We start from the raw sequence: 23,590 nt of genomic DNA on the forward strand, positions 1-23,590 counted from the left end.
AGACTGCACCCCCCAAAGAGCCACTGTGGGATGTGTCAAACATCTAAATCATGACTATTTTGAATATATATATTTATATACATAAAGATATGGAAACAACTGGGGTGTTTTAAAAAAAAACTGGAGCATCAAATATTGTTTATAGCTCCTCTCCAACTGACGCACACCTCGGCAACTTTGACTGATGTAAGAGCCGTTGCCATGGCAACCGGCATGTGGGGGACAATAAGTGACTTTGGCAGTATACACTCAAAGAAATAACTCATTGGATGAACACAATTAAATTGTGGGCAGGTTTTTAATTCAATAGTTATATGCAACTCGAACTTTTAAATTTAGCAATTCAGTGCAATAAAATGTAATTAAGTTAGTCCAACTCATTTTGATCAAAAACATAGCTCAAATAAAATAACAATATTCATTAAATTGAAATGAATATATAATTAATTAATATATCATTAAAAAATGTAAACCCCATTAAGATACATGAGACAAAACACAGTTGAGGTTTTTATTGCAAATACTGAAATAAGTTTAATATGGTCAAAACTGACGAAATCACTTTATACGACTGCATTTAAATAATACATATTTAACAAATAGAAAAAAATAAACGGACTGATCAGGAAGTCATTAACAATACATCTCAATTGAACTTCAATGCACAAAAGAAAGATATTAACATTTTTATTTGTAAGAACATTTTAAGAGGAGTGTTCCTCATCAAATACCCTGCAAACGGTTCTCCTGTAACAGTTCAGCAACTGGGGGAAAATAAACACCCAGCGAACTCAAAGATCTTCATTGAGGTCGATGACAAGGCTTCTCACGATGCACTCCCCCTGGTGTTGATGTCATACTGAAACAGGGGCGACAAATCAAGAAATAAATGATTGCTAATGGTTACTAACTCTCTACAAAAGCACATGACACTGATTGTAGGTACTTCTACTGGCCTTGGAGTTTTCTGTTTCGGGTGGCTTTTGTATGTGTGATTTAAAAGCTTACTCCATGAATTAAATGTACCTGGACAGTCCGTGTATGGACATGGGTAGAGATAACTGCTGCCCCTGAACTGCCCACGAGTCTGCCTAAAATGTCACAACAACAAATACCTGCCATTAAGTTCAAACTGCATTCTTCACACATGCATTATCCTAGAAAGAAGAACAGGATCATTAGCAAATAGCACATCAAATGACAACGATACAGATCAGCTTGTGTAAGCATTGCACATAAAGCCTATTACTTTCTATCTCATGGATGTCAATGAAGAAATGCTAATCGCGAAAGGAATACAAAGTTTTAAAAGTTTAAAAAAAAGTAAAAGTAATAAGTAGTAATAAAGTAATAAAAAGTTTAAAAAGGAATACAAATAAAAAAGTAACGAAAAGTAAAAAAGTAATTAAAAGTACAAAAGTAATCAAAAGTAAAAAGTCATGAAAAAGTAATACAAATTAAAAAAATTATCAAAGTAATAAATAGTTCTAAAGTAATAAAAAGTAATAAAGTAATAAAAAGAAGGGGGGGGGGGGGGGGAGTAATAAGGTAGTGAGGTTCATTCTAAACTACTATGAAAAACAAGTACAGTTACTTACCAAGTAATTTAGTTGGTATGAGTCATTAATCTTGCTGCATCTGGTCAGTCAGGAGAAAAGACAGTTAGATGACTGAGAGCAGGAGATCTGGCACATGCGCAAAGCGTAGCCCCCAATTAAACACATTTATTTTGCAATGATATGCACACCATCTAACCTAAATAAATCTAATACATGAAAGTGTTCCTACATTTTCTGTTACACACATTAAATATAAATATGTTCATTTTTGTAATTGATTTAATTAACTGTATCAAACCATATTTAAATGTATCACCTCTAAGAAGGGCTTGAATTATTTTTTTTAGTGTAGAGGATCTCCTTCTGGATTATTCGGGGCTTCGCGAGCGCTCTTTGGGTTGTTTTGTTTGCCTCTTTTATGCGTTTGGCGCGTGAGCGGCGTGGAGCTGAGACGGAGCGGCATGTTCCCGCATCCCACTCGGGAGGCTTAATCGGGTTAAGAAAATATCATCATATTTCAACAGATATGACGCGGCATACACGGCAGGAGGGGGCCGCGCGCGGGCGTCTCGAGGATGTGACAGGCGAGCGACGAACGAGGAACCACAAGGAGCAAGATGTTGGGAAGTGATGCTCGAGGTTTATATGCAATAAGCTGCAACCCGAGACAGAAACGACTCCAGTGTTCCTCCACTGGGGAGTGACACTGGTATGACTCTTAGTAATGGAAAGACCTGTCACATCCTGGGCTCAGCCCTTCATTTTCACAGCACGGTGCTTCCGTGTTTGTATGTATGAATCATATATATATATATATATATATATATATATATATATCTGTATCTGTGCAGGAACATATATATATATATAGATATATATCCAGCATATCTATATATATATATATATATATGCTCCTGCACAGACATGTATTTGTACGCAGCAGCATCCTCCAGTAGAACCATTGCGCTCTCTACTGGCCAAAAGACAAAATGCACGTGTCAGGCACATTCAAGGCAATAATTCTGCATGCTGTGGTGTTGTTGTCGTTGAGGACAATGAAGTGAATAAGTTTGCACAAGCTCCCATGTTTGCCTTCATTAAAACACACTGAGATGGCAGCAGAACGGAGTGTTTGTACAGTTAAAACAACAACAACAACAACAACAACAACAAACAAGAACTGAAAAACACAGCATACATTGTCAATTCTTTTTTCTCCTCATTATGACCTTAATTGATCGAGGTTTGAGTTAATTAGTGTGCAGCGTGTGTGTGTGTGTGTGTGTGTCAGCTTCAGCAGGCATTTAGAGGCATTCGCTTTCTTAAATATGTATTTCGTTTATAATCAAATCACATTATTTGTGAAAAATGTTACTTTTGTTTCGCTTGACACCCCCTGTGCTCACCCATTTATAATGCAAAACTAAATGTATGAATCATTCATCATCAGCATGCAAATCCCCGCGGCGGTGTCCAATTTATTTGTCGTGCAACCCACACCGAGCGGGCAGAGTGGATGTGAAGAGATCTACACTGAGAACTGGGGGGAGGGCAATGGAGTCCGACCCTGAAGCGGAGACGTCACTAATAATAATAATAATAATAATAATAACCATAATAATAATAATAATAGTAATAATAATACATTTTTATTTAGATAGCACTTTTCATAGTACTCAAAGATACTTTACAAATGTTTAAAATAATGATTAATTAGTGTCGACTGTGGGTCAGTGGTTAGCAGTCCCGTCTGTCAATCAGGGGGTTGGCGGATCAATCCCCGATGTGTCCTTGAGCAAGACACTAAACCCTAAGTGGCTCCCTGTAACTGTGGTGTATGAATGTAACATGATGTTAAGTCAAAGCGTAAGCTAAATGTAATATATCAAAGCAATATAAAAATAATAACATATATAATGTTGCTGCCTTGTTGAATGTTTATTTTTTCTTCCAAGCATCCTACAGCATCCTGACTCTGATTTATAGTTTATTCCAAGTCTGTGGTGGCTAACTAGGGCCAGTAGTGAGCTTTTTCAAAAATAAATATAGTTTGAGCATATTTCTAATAAGTCTTGATCTTAACCTTTTGGCACATAAACGCACATTTCTGCCTGTTCAGTTTGTTACATGTTTAATCTTAGACGGACTTACATCTTTGAAGTGGGACCATGAAAAGAAATCAATATTTGGCCATTTCTGCCTGTTTAAACTTAACATTTGAAGTGGCCTCTTGGGCCGTGCCCTGTGTTAGAGTATAAACGTATTTAATCTATGTTCAATTTAAGAGCAGAAGATACATACATACTTTTTGAAGCATCTGGGAACACCAATGTCAAACTTTAAACTGTTTTGTAATGTTGCGTACTTATTTTGCTCATTTGGTTTGCAGGTCAAGTTGTTGAAAATTATGTATTTACTCCCGTTTTCCAGTTTAAGGCCCACAATCCAACATGTTTGGTCTTTTTTTTGTCCAACAACATGTACAAATAGAAATAGAAGTGGATGCATTGAACGCAGCCGACTGCATCCCACACAGACACATAGTGGCCTGGACAGGTAGGCGTCATTCTGAGTCAGCTGTGGGCTCAGGATAAAAAGTCGGCCACCATCATACATGCCAAACCCTGTGTGGAGCTGCATGACCTCACCTGAACCTGCACACACACACACACACACACACAAAACTGCCACCATGAAGATGTGTGACAACAGTCCGAGAGGCTCCTCATATATTTCTGGATAACACCACACCACATCAATTCTCCTTCACAGGAGTAGAATGAGTAAAGTTAAAAACTAAAAGTTAAGCATCAGTACTTTTCCTAAAGTATATGTTGGATATTAACACGTCTTCCACGATGCTGGAGGTGACTGCCCACACCGTTCTCTATGTGGGCGGCTGCCAGAGCGACTTAGGAGAATAAAGCTGCACATCCTCAGATTCTCTGGAGGATCAGCAGCTTTTAGAGTGACTCATTTGATTTAATGTTATTAAGACACAACGAGGCTTTAAGTACCGCGGTTATGGAGCATACCGGGTATTGTTGTGCTTCTTTTTGCTGCAAGAGCCTCTCGAGCTGTAAAGCCGCTCGGATCGTTTCACAATGTGAAATCAACGGTCTCTGCCAATCCTGTCACATATCACCCTGAGGGGAATAAATGGCACCAAACGTCAAAATATGAAGCAATACGATGGCAGTAAAAACACAATATTGACACACGGAGACCTGTAACACTTTTAATTATGGCTTTAGTTTTATACAAATACAAAAAGACTGCTCAGAGTCAGCAGAATGATCTTTTCCATCACAACATGTCTCGTTCAGCTTTTAGAGCATATACACATGCAGCAGACTGGAACTTCCTGTTCAAAACCTTTAGAAACATCTCGATTCCCTTTATTCTCTCGGTCCAATTGATCAAACCGAGACCAGGCTCTTCCTAGTACACACAGTTTCCTTTTCTTTTTTAACCTTTCAGCCTAAATTGGCTGTCTTTATGTCATAAATCATGGTCCTTGAAATATACAATATCAGCTTTCTGTGCCGCGGATGGCTTTGCCGAGGGTAATTTCCATTTCATGCCACAAGAAATTATGCGTGCACCTTGAATTCCGTCCACAGACATACCCAAGGCCACCACGCCACCTCGGAAAACGTTTAAGTATGCACTCTAGAAGCTATCAGGGGGCTATTAGTGTTATTAACCATCGTGATATATTACATTGCTCCCCTTAATCCTCTTTTCTAAATACAAGCTGTCCCTTTATTTCATATTCCTGAAATGTATTGTCGGATACAATTTAAAAAAGGCACTGAATATATATCATTTGTTGTGCATAGATATTGATAAAGTGCAAATAGCATTTGGTTAAAAAGCTTTATAATGTAATTTCCCTGTTTGTTTATAACATGATCCAGTCTTTAAAAGCATGAATAACAAAACAAATCAACCAGTCTCTGGTTTATAGTCACGCTGGCTCTGATCCGTGTGGAAGTCCATCTCTGGTATCGGCTCCGGTTCATCGGCGTGATGCTCCAGTTCGCTCCTCCGTCACCCATTTCTGACCAGAGCAAACGGAGCATCCACCGGACGCTCTGCGTGGCTGCAGTTCCTCCGCCGCCCTGCTAGGGGGCAGTGTTTCTGTTGAGCTCTACTTCTCATCCACCATCAAGATCTCCTCGGGGATCTTCTCCTCCGAGTCGGAGCGCTCCGACAGCTTGTCCAGGTACTCCATGTCGCTGAAGCGCTCGGCGACGCACTGGGCCGTCAGCCGGGCCTCCGGGTCGTGGTCCCAGCACTCGTCGATGGAGGAGCACACCATCTGGATGCCCTGCAACGGGGAGCGGCGGAGCCCACATGTCATCAGTGGAGAACACACAGAGTCGGGGGCGGGGCTGACAGACAGAATATCATCACCGCGACGAATGTTCCCGTGTATTTCAGCGCGTCGGTCTGGTTCTGCGTACCGGCAGACGGACCACAGCAGCTGGCGTGCAACACGGCCTCCCGCCATGACGGGTTTACTGCCTCATTGATGTCACGGTGGTTTAAATGGAAATAATTCGGAGACTGACTTTCGCAATGCAAAACAGAAATGCCATAACGTACAAAAGTGTGCTTTACATTTAGTGCCGAGTGCTTTTACTTCCTCGTAAAGACACGTACAAAGCCAATCCTTTGAGTGTTTAAGAGTGTGCATCGTTTACATCGATGTTCACGAGCTTGCAGTCGAGATCGGAAACTCTGCGGGGTAAAAAAGAGACACTGCTGGAGCCAAATTGCTCAGATACCTAAACTACCCAATGCAACGTATCGGTTCATGCTCCCCAGTTGCTATCGTCCCAGTGGGAAGGATTTCGTGGCGTGCAGTGGCGACCATGTGACCAGCCCTTGATCTACAGAGGCCTGCAGGTAGCGTGGAAAGCTGCTGTTGATCCGCTCTGTGGACACATGGGGGTGCAACACGGCGGCCCTCCTGTGTCCTTACAAACTGCTTATTCTAAAGTCACAAAACACACAGACTCTTAGTTCCGGTGTTCATACACAAATGAAAACAGTTACGGAGTCGTACATTTCATTTCTGCCAATCGATTCCTGTAAATGCTGCTCGATGGATCTTTAATATACGGGATGGACATTTCTTTGTTCTGGTGCGTCGGTATCTGGCGTTGTGTGTTGTTCTTTTCATCGTGTGTGGTCTCAATGGTTTTTTTGTTGCCAGTTTGTCCAACAGGACTCGTTGATGTCTTCATTAGCGTGATTATTTATAGGGGCCAGTGCACAGACAGCATGAAACAACATCTATGTAAATGTGCACAGGTTGCCTCAACAACAGATTTCCATCTGTAGGCATGACAAAAAATAGGTCATGAACAGCATGGATGTGGATGTGTGTGTGTGTGTGTGTGTAGAGCCTCTTACGGTGTGGTTCATCCAGCTGTCGGGGATCTCAGGTCTTCCTCTGTCTCGGAGGACGCTGTCCTTCATGCTCTCGACACACGGGTGTTCCCTCAGGTTCCCAAAGGGCGGCTCGTACTCCTTCACCTCTGCACACAGACACACACACACACACACACGTGAACAATACATGGAGAAGAATCAGTGTGTGACCTTTATCAACACGAACATTGGTTGTTTTATACAAGCAATGCATCTACTGTCAGACACGGCTCTGTTGAATAGAGAGATCAGATGGCGGTGCCCCACAGCGCACATATACACCACCACAACAACAACAACAACAACAACCGCTCAAAGGACTCACTGTGCACAATTAAAACTGCAGGTTGCAAACTTTGAATAGCACCGAAGCAGAACAACAACTACAGAACCCCGAGGGGGAGAGGTGCTGAAGAGACACACTTATTATGATCACTTCTCTTACCCTCGGCGTCGGCAGGCTTAACGTATCTCACCGACGCAGCTCCGGCTTTGTGTCGGCTCTCGCTTACACAACAAAATCAGAGCGCTTGTCAAAAGCAATTTACCAGTCGAGTTTACCCAGGGCAAGATTTCAAAAGCACCGGCGTGGCGGATATATCGCCCGGGAACCGCGGGTCAAGAGACTCCAAAGAAAACGCTCCAAGTGAAACAACAAATCAGAATCGCTTTGAAGCGCGGAGGGCTGGCACAAAGGAAACACACGCTTCAGAGAATCCAGAGGGACGAGGGAAGCGGGCTGACGGGAAGAGTTGAAGTGGATTTTACAGAATTAAAAAGACGAGCCGACGTGAAACGGAGATGGACGACGGCCTTCAAACAGCAAACGGATTACACATTTCACACTTCTTTATTTTACGCTGCTTCCAAATCACTGTTGTTGATCCCTCACATAGTGTTGCAATAACTTCAGAATGGATACCTTTCATAATCCCCCCCCCCTTCAGAAAGACGTATATGTACTTCTAGAGCGGTGGTTCTCAACTTTTTTTTTTTACTGATGTTCCCCAGTGAAATAGTTTTTCAGCCCAGTGTCCCATCACTAGACATGGTTACACAGCGCTGCCATCAGTGTCTGATTTAATATAAAAACATATACAATTATGTTGAAGAACTTGCACTTATATTCTATTTTTAAATGTTTTTTTTAATGGATGATAATTTGAAATATATTTTGTACAAATCTCATGTACCCCCTGGAGTGCCTTCACGTGCCCCCAGGGGTTCACGTACCCCCGCTCCAGAGTACATCCATTGTGCCGCTCTGAAACTTTAACTGCCAGCTGAAACCCGACTGAGTGAAACGAGCTGTTGCGCAATAACTCCTCAGGACTCTTTTTACCCAAGAAGTCAGACGTGCAGAACTCATGACCGACGCCGCGAATCCAAAACAAATGTGCCGTGCGACAGTGAAGCGCGTTAGCCGCCATTTAGTGTGATCCAGCTAGAATATAGAGGAACGCGTAGAGCAGGCGGACTGCTCGTAACGGGCAGCTTCTTCACAGCAGCCATTTTGACAAGTCCCTGCAGGGCGAACACAGGTGTGAGGAACGACATTCACGACGGGCCCATTCCATGAAGGTCACACACAGGGACACATGCCCGCCTCAATGGAACCGGGCCGTAGAATCAATGTGATCAACAACACCAACATGGCTGCTCTGTAAACGGGTCCATTCATCGACTGCAACTTGGGGAGTACTTGACTTTATTTGGATGCTGCATTTTCATTTTATCCGAGTCGAACCCGTTCCTGTAGTTTGGACCAGACGACAGCCTCATTTCACTCTTTTAAAAACATGTTGAAAAGACGCTCACAGGAAGCCGTGACGCCCGCACACAGGAATCGGAGGCTTCGGGGACTCGGGCTGTTGCAACAGAAAACTCTTTTTTCCCCCTTTTCTGTGTGCAGCTCTGGTGAAACATCACCCCACCCAACCGTCAGGCACTGGTTTGTGTTGACGGCTCAGAGCGAGTGTTGACCCGTGTTCTGGACTGAAAACCCACTTTGGACAAACATGTTTATGTGTTGGTCTCCAAACAATGGGCCCGAAATATATGAATCATACGACTGAGCATTTCGCTGTGCAAACAAAAATGTTTCAACCAGGATGGAAAGATTGGCCAATCCCGCTCTAGAAAGGAAAAAAAAAATGTTGTATTTATTTTAAAAAAAAGGCAAACCTTAAATTAAACTCCGAACAAGCAAAAAACCAATTCAAAAGGCAACACGGGGCGAGCCAGGAACGCTGTGGTTTGCACATGTCACACAGTGCATAGTGACACGACTTCTGCAAAGCAATAGAACGAGTGCAGCTCAGTAACAATGAGGAACGTACTCGGTGTCTCTCACGACAGCTGACATGGAGGGACGGGGATTTTTTTGCACAGCAAGCACATCCGCCACCCTAAATGTGGACTTTCCACGCCAGTCGTCAGCCATGCCTGGAGAAGCTGTCTGGGAATCAGCTGCCAAAATAAATGTGCTTCAATTCAGCTCCAACGGCAGACTGGGGAGCTCCGTGACGGCTCGGCCGTGTTTCTGGAGCTAACGACTGCACGTCTTCTTCCACGTGCTGCACTCGCTCGCGGCTCTATAGGTTCAGAGGTCAACGGCCAAACCGGACCAGAAAACCATCCTAAATGATGACAGTTGAGAACTAAATGCACAGCAGCATCTGATATTTAAGATCTGCTGCCCTCCTGTGCATTACTGTTACTGTCATGATCTGGAGTTTGTGTCTAGTTTTGTGTTGTTTTGAAGTCCTTGTGTCGTCTCCTGTGATGTGTCTGCCCCTGTTCCTGGAGTGTTTTCTCTGTGTGATGGTCCCGCCTCATTGTGTTCAATGTGTGTCTCTGTGTCCCCGCTGTCCCACCTTGCCTGTGCATGCTATGTGTACCCCCTGTTCCTCCCTCCCGTGTGTTTGCACAGTGTTTTCCTCATGTGTTCCGTGTTCTGGTCTGGTTCTGGTGGTGATTGGGGTGGGTTATAATAGTTTGTACAGTAATTACGTCTTTTTCGTCTTCTCTCTCATGGCTAACCCGGCGGACCCCGACAGATTTCAAGTTAAAAAATATAACGTAAAAAAAATATCTTCCCTCTCCTCACTCTCCTCACCTCTCTTTCTCCAGACCCAGTAATTCTGTTTTCCATACCTTCAGACATCTATCCATGGGGATGGTTGTCCTCCCAACATTTCTCTCTCATCTCAGAGTCCAAGCTTTCCCCGCGGTGGTCCTTTTCCCATCGTTAGGATCATTAACCCTTCCAGATCCGGTTGAAGCTTCAAGAACTCTAGAACTCTGAGAATTCACCCCACCCTCCACGTGGTCCCAGATTGGGCCGGCTCACCCCCGGCTCCCTCGCCTCCTCCCTCCCGCCTTCGGATTTCTCACCTGTCTATCCCAGTGCACATGCACTGTACGGTGACGCGGCAGGCCAGGGGTTTCAGTACCTGGTGGACTGGGAGGTTTATGGCATCGAGAGGCGTGGGTCCCTCTCCGTCCCCGTATCATGGACCCACAAGGTCAGGCCTTCTAGGGGCCCGGCCGAATAAGGTCGCCAGGGTGTGGTGGCTCCAGGGGGGGGGGTGCTGTGAGGATTGCAGTCTCCTCCATTTTCTGTTTGTTAAGTCTCCGTCCCAGTGTTTCTGCATAGCGGGTTCTCCTTTTGTGTCTCTCCCCGCGGAGTCCTAACAGTTACGTTACTGTTGTCTAATTACGCTCAACCAAAAGCATAAATATATCCATCTAAAAAAATAAACAGAAATCCTTTGACCTAAACACATCAGCAATGCAGATAAGAGGAAACTCCAGATCGGCACAAACTTTGCCGGGAAATTATAATGTGATCACGATAACGTCGTCTGTTTCCCAAAAGTCCGTCTGAAACAACATCCCGGCTAATTCACTCCCCGCTGCTGGCTTTCATTAGGCTGCGGTGGCTCCGACACTTGTTGAGTGTAACTCGCAGGTTGTTAAAGTCATTTGGTGCAGATGCGTGGGCATCGCACGTGTGCAGCGCTCACGTTGTGTGCATATGGCATTCCCTTAGCCTGGAGGCTCACCCCACCATTACCTTTAGCCGGTACATGCCCTTCACGCACGACAAGGATATACATCTTTTATAGATGTGTATATATATATTTTTTTATATAGATAGATCTATATGTATACATGTGTATATCTATTTTTTTCTAGATATACATGTGTGTTTATATCGATTTTTTTCCTCACGGATTTTGTCCCCAATTCTCCTAAAATCCTGAATTTGCACACACACACACACACACAAACACAAACAGATACACACAAACAGATACACACATACAGACATCTGGAGAGCAGCTGCCCTAACCTCTCCTCCTCTCCGGTCTAGCCCGACCTCTCCCTCTAGGGACTGACGGCATTTCTCCGTCTGCAGCTCCACATTCAACACCACTCCACTATTATTCCCCTTCGTGGCCCCGCCCGCCCTAGGAATGCCCTCATAGTCTTTCCAAGCACTAAATCTGGACCAGCTAAATTATACAGGAGACACAATTTAGAGAAGTGGAGCAGAGATTACAAAAATAATAACAATCTTTTGCTTCTCTGCGAGGTGTGTTGGTCTCCGTTTCTCTCCCACTCTGTATCCCCGTGGACGATAAAGGAAGCAGAGCGACGGCTCATGGCCGGCTGACTGGCGACAGACGGCTGTGTTCTCCTCGCCTGGCAGATCTCAGATCAGAGCGTCTACGTGGCCGCCTGCCACTGGGCCGCAGAGCGCTGATCAGACATCTGTGACACACACACGAGAGAGAGAGAGGAACCCGGGGCTTCACCCCAGCCGTTCTCACGACACCCGGGATGCGTCACTCTGAATGTGCCCAGGTGTTCATATTTAGCCTCAAAGGAGGCGGCGAGTTCTCAGGGTGTCGTTAGTGACTCACCTCGGCAACTCCGGGAAAAAACCCAGAGGCCAGCAGCGTGAACGCATGAGCCTCAGAGCAGCTTCGCTCTCGTGGCGCTCCGATCGCACAATCAATACCACATCTCTACCATCCGAGTGGAGATCGGTTTTTGTTGTTGTTGTTTTTTTCTTCTCCAAGCTGCCAGTGACTCAAAACTAAATCACTGCATCTTATTTACGCATCTCCCTCTATCGAGGCAGAAGGCTGGCTCTGTTCAACGTGAGAGGTTTGAGAGGGTCACTTTTCAAATGTAACCTTCTAAGATTACTTATATCCCCTTAAATAAGAAACCAGTTACCTAATCCAAGTATCACAACACAAAAAGTGACACAATCTGATTCCTTCTCTTACTTATGGATCAACTCAACAGCAAGTAAACGCAAATAAAAACAGAAGGGAGACATTTTGAATGCAAAGCAGAACAGCACCACCGTGAATGTCCTGCCCTCCAGCTGCAACTGCAATCATCATCCAAAGACTCAAATCATTCGGCAAATCAGTGTTACCGGATTTTAATGTGGAGCAGCAGCTGAACCCATTTAAGATAATCAGATTAACCTTTCTGCAAATATCTAGTTTAAAAGAGGCGAAAATATGATTATGTACCAGTGTGGTTCTATCAAATGTAATTTCCGGTGCTGCTAGATTGACTTCCCCGTTTAAACAGGTGTGTGTGTGAGAGACTTGCACCGCACCATTAATCCGTTACTCCACAAGATTTCCCCCTCCGATTGTATAAGTGAATCGGTGGATAGCGGAGACATCCACAGAGGAGCACACACACGCCATTCCAGCTGCTTCCATCCTTTGTTAATATTGTGGTAGAGCGGTGGGACGGTACTCCTCTGCTTCCCCTCCCCCCAATAAATCTGTCTGCAGCGTTTCGCTGCAGTAGAAGGGCAATTACCTGCCGCCTCACCTGCCCAGGGGCAGGAAGAAGGAGACTGAAACGGAGAGAAACCGAGCTGAAGTTTTACGGGCAGGGACCTGGAAAAACATTTGAACTGGCTCTGAAATAATGTTTGCTGCCGTGTGCAGTGTTTCTGTTTGTCGAGATCCTAAATACCACTAATGAATGAGATGGATGGAGGAGGATGAATAAAGCCGTTGTCCCTGAAACCCCTCAGGAGGAAGCCACCGCGACTTCGCCTGGATTCGTTTAGTCCATATACCACCGCGCATCCTGCCCGGTCCGCTCTCAGGAGACGCGATAGCCGCAAAACATCCTCGACTAAAGGAGACATCCATACTTCGGTCTGAGAACAGTGTGCCGCGGGGGCCGTGTTCTTTGAGAAACAGGAACTAAGTCTATTTTCCTTTCGAAAGGTGCAGCCACAGGGCACACATAATCCTGCTGCTGGGAGAGAAAAGCAAGGGCCACAGTGGGTAAATCTGCCATGTTTCTTTTCTTCAGAGGACTCCTGGGCAGTGTAACCGACCAGAGGGCCCCCTGTGGGGCGGTCGTGAGGGCAAACATCAGGAAAACGCCGATGCGAGAACTCGCCGTTCAATCACGGCTCCGACACAATGGAGCAGACGCAGAGGCAAACTGGACCGCAGAGACACCGAGGGGAAGTGGAAACAAACGACTGGAGCGTCGACGTGAAATACTGCCCCGTGGTTCGCCTTCAGATAATCGCCCGTTTCTATTATTTGCACATATCCTGGCCTTGTTGTCGCTACAGAATGACAAACACAAGTAACGGTACATTAGTGAAGGGAAGGCTGATCCTTGAGACTTCTACAAGATGGATTGTGTGTTTGACACTTTGGGATTTTTGCTCCCACAGTGATAAATGAGTCGTGGCCAACATGTGCGTCTCATCTTACCTCCAATTGCGTTGCACCTGGAGATGATTTCCCACAGCACCAGAGCCATGGAGTAAACATCGGCCTGTTTGAAAGACTCGATGTTCTCCAGGTTGATTCTGGACTCCAAGACCTCGGGGGCCATGTACCTGGCCGTACCCACCTGGGAGAAGACGGGGCGGAAAACAAAATAGCCGTACTAAGTCATCGCAAGTAGATCTCATCGGAATCAAAACACGCGTGGAAAAAATTGTGAAAAACAAAAAGGCCGCTGTGAGCTCAACAACACGTCTCTTGTCTTCACATTAATTGCCGCCGTGGAAATTGTGTTCACTGGCGCTTCCTCAAAATGCATTAAGGGCTTTACAAAGCACACGCTGTGCTGCGCAGCGCGGGGTGAGGCACCTTTTTTTATTATGATTAATTTTCATAACAACGTCTTGTATGACTCCGGCCTATTACATCAGCGTAATGAGTCCATCAAGAATCAATCAAGCCTGTTTTTCTTCCACCTCAGAACACGTACAACATGATTTATATCAGCTCGGGGGCCAAGACATAGAGGGGGCCACATATTTAGAGATGGTGTGCTGAGGGTAAGAAGTGAAACGTTTGATCGATCTGTTGGAGGCGGGGCTTGGAATGGCCCGTGTCTGGGTTGCCAGCGCACAATAGAACAGGAGAGGAGTTAAACAATATGGTTTCTTTTTAGGGATGCACCGATCTGATCGGCGCCGATCCATATCGGCCGATATTCCCATTATCGGTTTTGATCGGCGTTCTCAAAACGGCCGATCAGATGACGTAACATCTGCGAGAACTATCAGACGTTTCAATCGCCGCGCACCGCAACGGAGACGATGCGTCCGGCGAGGGCCGCAGAGTGAGAGGTCAGAGGGGATCCTCACCACCGAGCGGCGTCCCCGTCCCCCGAGTTGAATCACTGGGTCAACTCAGCCGACTCTCACATGTCTGCCCGTATAGACTGATGCTCACTGTAAACACATTAGATCGGGAGCGCGAGGGTTTTGATAAAGTTAGCGGAAGGATTTAAGTGACAACATCCGGTTTTGCAAAGTTAGCGGAAAGAACCACGTGAAACAACATCCGTTTTTCAAAATAAGATGTCGACAAATCATACACGAACATATAAAAGTAAACAATGAACTGATTTTGTATCTTTATAGATCGTTTCTGAGATTTAGCTTAAATTATGCTAACATTAAAACATGTTTACTGTACCAAGGAAGAGTTTATAAAAATAAGTCAGACTTTTGTATGTTAAACAAAGTCCTGTCTATAGATTTCCCCAAGAGTTCCAGGAAATGAATAATGCAGATGTGTTCCATACATATCTGAAATCCCCTACAATAGCAATCAAACAATTTTAATGTATCAATTAGGACATTTTTCAAAGTAAAAGTCCTAAATTTCAGTGATCGGTGATCGGCAGGTGATCGGTGATCGGCAGGTACTGATTTCAGTGATCGGCACCAAAAACCTGATCGGTGCATCTCTAGTTTTTTTTGTATCTCCAAGGGGATTAAAAGCACAGTAAAACCCAATAAACCGTATGTATGATTCGGAGTCTTTACCTGCCCGCTGTTGGCCAGCTCATCCACAGACAGAGCGTTGTCCAGGCGGAGGGCGAGGCCGAAGTCACACAGGCAGCAGGTCAGGTTGCTTTTCACAAGTATGTTGGAGCTCTTAATGTCCCTGTGCGCGATGGGCACCTTGTAGCGGCCGCACATGGTGTGGTCGCTGTGAAGGTGCGCCACGCCGAGCGCGAGCGAACCGCCCAGCTGCCACATGTCGTGCCAGCTGATGACGTGGTGGATCAGGAACTCTTGGAGGTTCCCTCGCGGGTGGTAGGCCGTGATCAGCCAGCACTGCCGCTGCGCCTTCCTGTCCTCCGCCGTCAGGAAGTGAAGCACGTTGTCGTGCCTCAGGTCCGCGTCCGAGAAAATGTCCTTCTCGTTCTTCCAGGAGGCGTACTCCTCGTACCGGAAAATCTTAATGGCCACCGTCTCGAAGCCCTGCTCCTCGCTGACCGTCGAGCCCTGCTTCAGCTTGGCTTTGTAAACCTCGGCGAAGCGCCCTTTGCCGACCTGGACTTCCAGCTCGATGGGCAGCAGCTCCGTGTTGTGGTTGAGGTTGTTGGCGTGCGTGGAGCTGCTGTCCGAGCCCTCGTCGTCGATCATGATGGCGTGAGCGTCGCTGAAGTCCAGGCGGCCCCTCTTGCGCTTGGAGCTGGCCTGCCGCTGGCGGTAGACCCGGTAACAGTAGAAGGAACTGATGACCACGACAGCCATGACCAGCAGAGGCACCAGGCTCACCAAGATGACCGCCACCACCTGGGAATCCATGTCTGAGGGAGACGGGAGGCAGAGAGACGAAGATGATGAAGACATCCACATTTAAAGTTGGACTCATCCGTTACATTTTTACAGTGCCAATTTAGTCGTTTATATGAATAAACACTGGTGTTGACGAACCAACAGATGCTTATCCCACAACTCTGCAATACACACATGATTTTAATAGGTGACATCCACTCTTAAAAAAGAGAACGGAGGTTTGAACAATGTCATGACCAAATAAAACCACCTGCTGATCAAGGTCATGCAACGTGAGACAAGCTCCAGGACCATACGGAGGTTATTGTGTCAACCACCTTGGTATAGTTTTAACCCTCCTGTTACCTTTAGGGTCAATTTGACCCCATTCAATGTTTAACGTCGGTGTTCTTTGGGGTCAATTTGACCCCAGGCTGTTTTTCACTGTGTCAAACATAAAAGAAATATCAACTTTTTTATATATTTACAGGGCTATTTAGGTAGTCAACAAACAAACATAAAGTACCTCACACTTAAACTTGGGAAACAATATTAATTCTAATAATTTTCTGGAGGTTTTAATTGCTGGGGTCAAATTGACCCAGAGGGTAAAATATGTTAGTAAATGTGAAGGTAACAGGAGGGTTAAACAGGTTTAAAAATGAGATCTTCTTTTTCTTTTTTCCCCCACTTGTCCTTTTTATCAAAAAATACAAAAGCAATCCATCTCAAACTCCTACTGCGTATCACTTACGTAAGAGTTAAGTCACAACCTCAGAGCAGTGGAGGAACCGGAGCCGGTGGAATGTCTCAAAGCATCAGAAAGCTAAAGTTAGCGTCCGGGCCACAGATTCAAAGTGCTCCAAACCCTCCCTGACCCACACCACCGCATATTGTGTTTCTTTATAGTATTCTTATAATTTGTGTGTCTGGGAGCTGCTATGGTTTTTGGCAAACAGTGAAAGTTTCTGCCTGTGCTGTGTTTATGTTTGTGAGGCTGCAGTTATAAAAAGACTTATAAAAGCAATATCACCAGACACAACATGCTAAACTAAAAACAAACAAAGTGGTCCACAGTTTGATGAGTTCTAAATTTAAATAATTGATATTGCTTGGCACACATTTATATAAATATTTAACAATTAGCAGCCTTCATTTGTTTTGATCCAGTTGTCGATTTGGGTTTTAAATTGAGCGACAGCAATAGCTTCAAATCTAAAATGTGCCCCCATTTTGCTTAAGAACTGATGGGAAACTCATGTTGGAGGCAAATGAAGATGTGAAGAGAGCGTTGTCCTGACATTAGGGAGGCAGGCGAAGGGGGGAGGCATCCAGCAGACTACCCAGTCAAGCCCTCTGGATTCTAACAGGAAACCACATGTCTGAAACCCTCATCATGGCCCCAGCAGCAGTTTGTTTTTATTTTCGTAGAGTGAGAAACTATTTCTCACAACAAACCTGTCGTTGTGCCCAATGGACTCTTTGGCAAAATAACCCTCACTTAAAGGAATACTTCACCCCCAAAATGACCATTTCAATATCTATTTAGTACCCGGTGTTGCCCTGAATTCTTGAAGAGAACTCAGGAAACTTTCTTGCATTCCTCAAGAATAAAAAACAAAAAACGGAGAAAATTCTAAATGACTTAAAGTAAATGGGAGGCGTGTTTCATAACAGCAAACTATTACAAAACAGTCGGCAAGATAACATGGGGTGAGTAATTGATTTACAACTGGTCATTATAAAAAGGAAAGTATTCTATGAACGTACATGAATCTTACATTTTGGGGGATTGCGATGACTTAACCAGCTGGTTCAACCCCTTTAAATTAAGATTTTCCTGAAGTTGAATGTTTTGGGGAACAGCTAGCCTAGCTGTGGCCAACGGAAACACAATCTCCAAAAAAATAACGCTCAACGACTTCAGACGCCAGAAAACCATTGCTCCCATTCAAGAACCACTTCTAAGGATTAAACAGATGTACTACAGATGGATTTTGTTACGTTTGAACGGAGCCATTCCTCCATTTCAATACGTCATGCTCAGCAGAGCTACAGCCAAGCGCAGGCTTCTTGTTCTCAAGTTAGTTCTCCTTTTTCTATTCTTCTTGCCATTTCCAATAGTTTTCAGAAATGTATTTTCTTGCATAAAAAACCCCCCAACGTTTTAAACTCGGTCCACTTGTCAGAGGTGTGCAAAGAGGGTTCACCGTTACCATAACAACGCTGATGTATGTGACAACGTAGAACTTTCCTGTAACTAAAGGAATGGCTTTCCTTGAGTTATAGGAAAAAGAGTGCGCTCGGTCAGAGAAACTGTTCAATTCAGTGGGACCCTGCTCCCTGGAGGAGGAGGAGGAGGAGGAACAGTGCCCCCAATTTACTGGCATTGTTCCATTGTGTTTTTTAGCCAGAGCTCCTTTATTACTACACTGCTCAGGTTGGTCACAGACATTCTCGACAGTAAGGCAATGCATTTCCATTACGTGGTCGGCACCGGGCAGACGCTTTCAATTTGACTCCGTGTGCAGAGCCAGGGCTCAGAAGTCTACCTCCGTGTTATTATTGCCCGAATGATGTAGCCAAAATACACCCGATTCCAGGGCTCGTGTTGGAACTGGAGTCTACGAGCTGATGTCCCCCAAACCTGTTTGTAATCATGTCTCTGGAGAGCACGGCAGTGCACACGTGTTTGCGTTCATGCGTGACTCCTTACATGACAAGCCGATAGAAACTGGCCGCGAGGACGATGACGATACCCGTGTTATGCAGGACAGATGTAAGAACCAGAGTCACGTTTTTACAGTGTTTCTGGACTGTTGCTGGCTCCACTGTGGAGGAATGCAGAAGGGATGAGCAAATAAGGAATTTATGGAACTATGTAATCCTTAAGAAAAAAGGAATAGGAGTCAAAATACACCCATCTGCTTCTTTTCCTTAACATTAAAGAGACAACAACTGCACAAACATACGAGCAGCTGGAGTGCCTACCAACCCCAAACTGTGAAGTTAGACTAGTTTTTGGACTGAAAACACGTGATCGAACAAACCTTTACATGTGGCTTCTTTTCTAAAAGGTACACGCAGACTTATGAGAATACACGCCCCCCCCCCCCCAGCTCAGTATCTCCACCTACTGCCTTTGCAAAAGGTGCACCACACTTTCTCACAAGACAAGACTTTTTTCGGAAAGAGGGCTTAAAAGAGACGGGTGCTCAAACTGAGGGTTTCAGAATACTGGTATATTCAGATGGTATGAGAAAAATGAGTCTGTAAATTAAGGCAGGTAAACATTTTCTTGTAGTAAACCCAAAATATAAGTTTGAACCTGAACAATATTATGATACGGCCACCTTAATGTGGGACTTCCTGAGCACGCTGGATCTTACCACATCACAATTTTACCAACTTAAAAATAAGGCCCAATCGAAGAAACTCACAAGGCTCAAGAGTGGTTAAAAATAAAGGATTTGTGGAATAAGTGTGCGGTAACTTACAGGAGTTAAAGAGGATGTGCTCGTTGCACTCGTCCTCGGAGCAGGAACAGATGAAGAACAGCAAGCCCATGCCCTTGATTTCTTTCATCTCACACTTGCTGTTGTTGTAATCCTCCAGGACCAGGCCGTGCAGCTTCTGGGATCGGTTGTGGCAGACTGTATCGATGGTAAAATTGTCATCTTTCCTCCTCCTTTGGAAAGGGAACAGAACAGCAGAAAATACTGCTATTTACTGGACTGTAGTGTTGTTTGTTTTGGCAATTAAGTCTCCTTTTCAGAGATCTGTATTATCATGCAACAAGGCAATGATGCAGCTCTGCAGTTGTGCAAATATTACGATGTATAAGCAGTACAGTGATAAAGTGGGAACTGTGAATGGGATATGCGTCTCTTGGAACAGGCCACGGTTTCAGCATTATGGAAATTACTGCAACACAGAGGTCACATTCGCGAACGGCGAGATTCCTTGAATAACATTACGAACCCGGAAACAAGGAAAACCCTGAGCATGCACAAATATATACATTTAAATGTCTCTGGGGCAGCTGTCCATGTGCCATTAGCCTCCTGCTGACCTCGGCAATATAATGAGAAACGGCGTTCAGCTTTTAACCCCGACACAAATCGGCCTCCTGCCGAGTCAGATCCGCCGCTGAACGAAGGATGTTGGATGCGCTCGTGTGCCGTCGTGTTCGAGCCGACGGTCTTCACCAGATTCGCTGACTGAAAGTGTTGGAAGGGAAACGCCACGTAGAGGAAGACGCTTAAGGGCTCCCGGGAGGAAATGAGGAAGGAGGATTTGATTATTAAAGGAGCTTTCATTGTGCCCTCATTTCCTCACGTCTTTTTGTAATTGTAGCATGACACAAGAGGGGAATTTAGTAAAATGCTCCAAGCAACTAAAACCATCTTCATGACCGCGGCTTTCACTGGGAGAGAAATGTGAGTTTCGATGAGCGGCCGCTTACCAGGTACTGACGCACACGTCCTCGTCGTTGGGGCAGATGGACGTGATCTCACACTCCGCCTTGCAGCTCGCTTTACCTGTGCAGCTTGTGGCCCGCACATCGCAGAACTTGCACAGCATTTTCGGCTTAATTATATTGGCTCCTGTTAAGAAGAACAAAGGGGAGAAGTGAGACGGTGAGTTGTGGACACAGAAAAGGTTCAGTGGACTCAGTGAAAACTGATTTAAGATTCACTTTTATACGTGATATTGGGTTGACGACGCAGCATTTTACATTAAAAAAGGACAAATAGACAACTAAAAAGTGAAAAACAGTCTATATAACATGAAAATACATGATATTTATCAGCAGGAAAAGGTTCAAATCTAATTAAAGAGTTGGAGTCTTATAAGTATCTAGATTCAACCAAATCACTGGAAAATCCAAACTATTTCATCCTGGGGGGTTGGCTAGATTTTTCTCCCCCCTGTGAAGTGGGAACAATAAGAGCAGCGCACGGCGGCATCCACGTCCTTTGGTCCTGTTCAGACTTGACTTTGTCGGCAGGCAGACCCGTATCAGTGAGACAGACAGGATTGTGTGATGAGTGCCTGTGGGTTCGATAATCATCGAGGGAGACAACTGCCAGACAGGCAAGAACAACAAACAAAGGGAACACGGATGCGTCTCCTTGCCGAGGAGTCTCCAATTTGTCGGCCCGATGGGTAGGCGCCCATCCATAGAGAGGCGTCGGGCCAACTCTGTTGATGGAGATAAAGGAATAACAGGCCGGATGGCATTATGTATTGCCGTCTGTGAGTTTGGAGAGAGAAATGGGAGGGGGGAGGGGGTGGGGTACGTGTTGGCGAGTCCGTCCTTTCATTGAGAAGCTTTTAAGGATAAAAAAATCAGTCGGGCAGCATACCTCTACCTCAGACAGAGCGGCTAGAAAGGTGAACTATATCTCCCGTCTTCTCAGATTCTTCCTCTTAACAGAGGGAGTCCTCTCGGCCACGTAAAAAGTACGAGTGGAAAATGGATTTTGTGGCTTTACGAGTTGGAAAGGATCCTAAATTGAGGATATTCCAATTTCCTCAGGATCAGCATGGGTTGAGGCGTCATTAGGAGAAAAACATGTGTCTCACAGACGACTTTGTGGAGAGTTTGTACAAGTGCACACAACGTGGACTCACGTGTCATGTTAGGCCACAGTAAACAGAGCGGGAGAGAGCGAAAGACAAACACTACTCCTTCTCCAGCTCAAGAGCTCTGAAAGAAACTGAAATCAAAATAGCCAAATGATAAACACACAGAGGAAGAGGAGACCCGGAACGCGTGACAGGGCCGCTGTAGTGAAACCGCATAAAGCGCAGCTCGTGACCCAACCTACAGATGAAGTGGGTAACGTCTCCCTTCTGGAGTTCAAAGTTACTTCGACAAGTGAAAGCAGACTTCTCCACCGGAGACAGCGAAGAAGTCTGTTCAGTATCCGTTTCGCCTCTGACTTCACACTGAGACTCGAAGGAACGTGTGTGTGTGCGTGTGTGTGTGAGAGAGAGAAAAAACTTTTGCACAAAAAGCCTACTGTATCATTTCGCCCCAACCTGCAGGGTGGAGTTATAGACCTGCAGCTCGCAAGCAGCAGACAGAGTCCAACCTGCAGCTGAGAAAGAGCAGCCATTCGGTCACGGGAACCTGAGTTGGATTTTGCTTCCTGAACTCATCTTAACTAGGACGATCCCACACAAAAAAACATACAACTATTACACTTGAACTCCAGACTAAACTTCTTGACAGAGCAATAAAAAAACTAAAAAAAAACTGCCTTGCGGGTTGCTGATGTGTTTTGTTTTGAAGTCAGCACAGAGGGGATCTCCATGCCCGAGTACTGGTGGTGGGAAGGTGGTTGAGCCGGAGTAATTATATCATTAGAGCAACTCCTCTGAAAGAGCATGTCATTTAAACCCAGGAGGGAGGGGGGCAATGCATGGGATGAATGCGAGTAAGTGTCACCCAGGGCTACGTTTAATTGCAGAGACGTGGGGGGAGAAAGAGGATTAGGAGCAGCCAAAGCCACTTGGTGCCGCCGGGACTGAGTCTGAGGCTGATGAAGGTACGAGGCGGTCTTCCTGAGGAGGAGAAGGAGGAGGAGGGGGGCCTTCAAAGGCTGTGACTTCCAACAGGTGATGTCCTCAAACACACAGCTGCTCGGCTAGCGGGTGTGAACACACATGGCATGGGGAGAGAGAGAGACGTGGGCAGAAGGTTCCATAACCTGCGCACTTGGGGAGTTGTTGTCCTTTTTATGACATTATTGTGTCATGTAAACTGTTCCACAGGCCGGTTTAAAAACTACAAACTTATAAACTAAAACACGCGGTGTTGTGAACGACAGTGAGTACAATGAGCCGTATCCTCCCCACGTGAAGCGCGCGCGCGTGTCGCTCGCTGACGCCTCGTTGGCGCTAATCAGCGCGCAGCTGCGTCCTGGACAAAGTTGTGTCGACGTGAAGAAGTTCGACTCACCCGCCTCCTCGATCTGGACGCCGCCGAAGAGGAGCGCTCCGCACCAAAAAGCGGAAAACCGAAGTAGCTCCATTGAGAGACGTACGCGCCCCTCTTCCTCATTAATTAGCCGAAGCCCTTGACACCGGGGTTAGTATCCAGAGTCCGAGGACTCTCTCCCGTCCGCCTGTGGCTTCACCCGCCTCCCCGAAAAAGAAGGGAGAGAAGAAGAAGAAAAAAACGCCTTCACGGCTTCGGGTAGAAGCAGCAGAGTAAACACACCAGGCAGGACTTGCCCTGTATGACTCACACTCACTATGTGCACTTTCATGATACAGGAAGTCTTCAGAGGGGTTGGACTCTTCTTCTTCTTCTTCTTCTTCTTCTTCTTCTTCTTCTTCCTCTTCCTTGAACCATGTCATTAAGAGGCTGAAACTGTGGCAGTGCAAGACTTGAAATGACATGCTTTGAAAATAGCTCCAGCACAAAGAAGCTTCACCTACGAGCATTATGCAAACACCATGATGTACTTCAGATCTTATT

The 23,590-nt window shown here is 45.4% G+C and overlaps 1 protein-coding gene and 1 long non-coding RNA gene across 3 annotated transcripts; both read right to left on the bottom strand.

Annotated features, from left to right (window-relative positions):
• Nucleotides 1–502: 502 nt before the first annotated feature.
• On the bottom strand, nt 503–2,320 carry LOC130196159 (uncharacterized). Its single transcript, XR_008832196.1, has 2 exons — nt 1,599–2,320; nt 503–1,157 (listed from the first exon to the last, which is right to left on the bottom strand). It is a non-coding gene; the product is annotated as an uncharacterized LOC130196159 (long non-coding RNA).
• Nucleotides 2,321–4,783: 2,463 nt separating this feature from the next.
• On the bottom strand, nt 4,784–23,333 carry LOC130194905 (TGF-beta receptor type-2-like). Of its 2 annotated transcripts, none has more exons than XM_056416126.1 (7): nt 23,069–23,332; nt 20,564–20,705; nt 19,596–19,786; nt 15,358–16,130; nt 13,784–13,925; nt 6,984–7,108; nt 4,784–5,892 (listed from the first exon to the last, which is right to left on the bottom strand). In XM_056416126.1, the coding sequence occupies exons 1-7, from the start codon at nt 23,139–23,141 to the stop codon at nt 5,713–5,715; spliced, it is 1,626 nt and encodes a 541-aa protein (XP_056272101.1). In that variant the 5' UTR covers nt 23,142–23,332; the 3' UTR covers nt 4,784–5,712. The 2 variants fall into 2 exon arrangements, with proteins under 2 accessions (XP_056272101.1, XP_056272107.1); XM_056416132.1 differs by lacking the exon at nt 4,784–5,892 and adding an exon at nt 5,899–6,905 and having other exon boundaries at nt 23,069–23,333.
• Between the last annotated feature and the right edge of the window lie 257 nt (nt 23,334–23,590).

The sequence above is a fragment of the Pseudoliparis swirei genome, chromosome 1 (genome assembly GCF_029220125.1).
Source record: "Pseudoliparis swirei isolate HS2019 ecotype Mariana Trench chromosome 1, NWPU_hadal_v1, whole genome shotgun sequence".
Taxonomy (NCBI): domain Eukaryota; kingdom Metazoa; phylum Chordata; class Actinopteri; order Perciformes; family Liparidae; genus Pseudoliparis; species Pseudoliparis swirei.

Bases quoted from the DNA above. Each gene is read 5' to 3' on its own strand.
- LOC130194905 (XM_056416126.1), bottom strand. From the start codon at position 23,141: ATGGAGCTACTTCGGTTTTCCGCTTTTTGGTGCGGAGCGCTCCTCTTC. The intron at 19,787-20,563 runs GTAAGCGGCCGC...CCCTTTCCAAAG, and splicing joins GACGTGTGCGTCAGTACCTG to GAGGAGGAAAGATGACAATT. The intron at 7,109-13,783 runs GTAAGATGAGAC...GTCTGTGTGCAG, and splicing joins CAGGTGCAACGCAATTGGAG to AGGTGAAGGAGTACGAGCCG.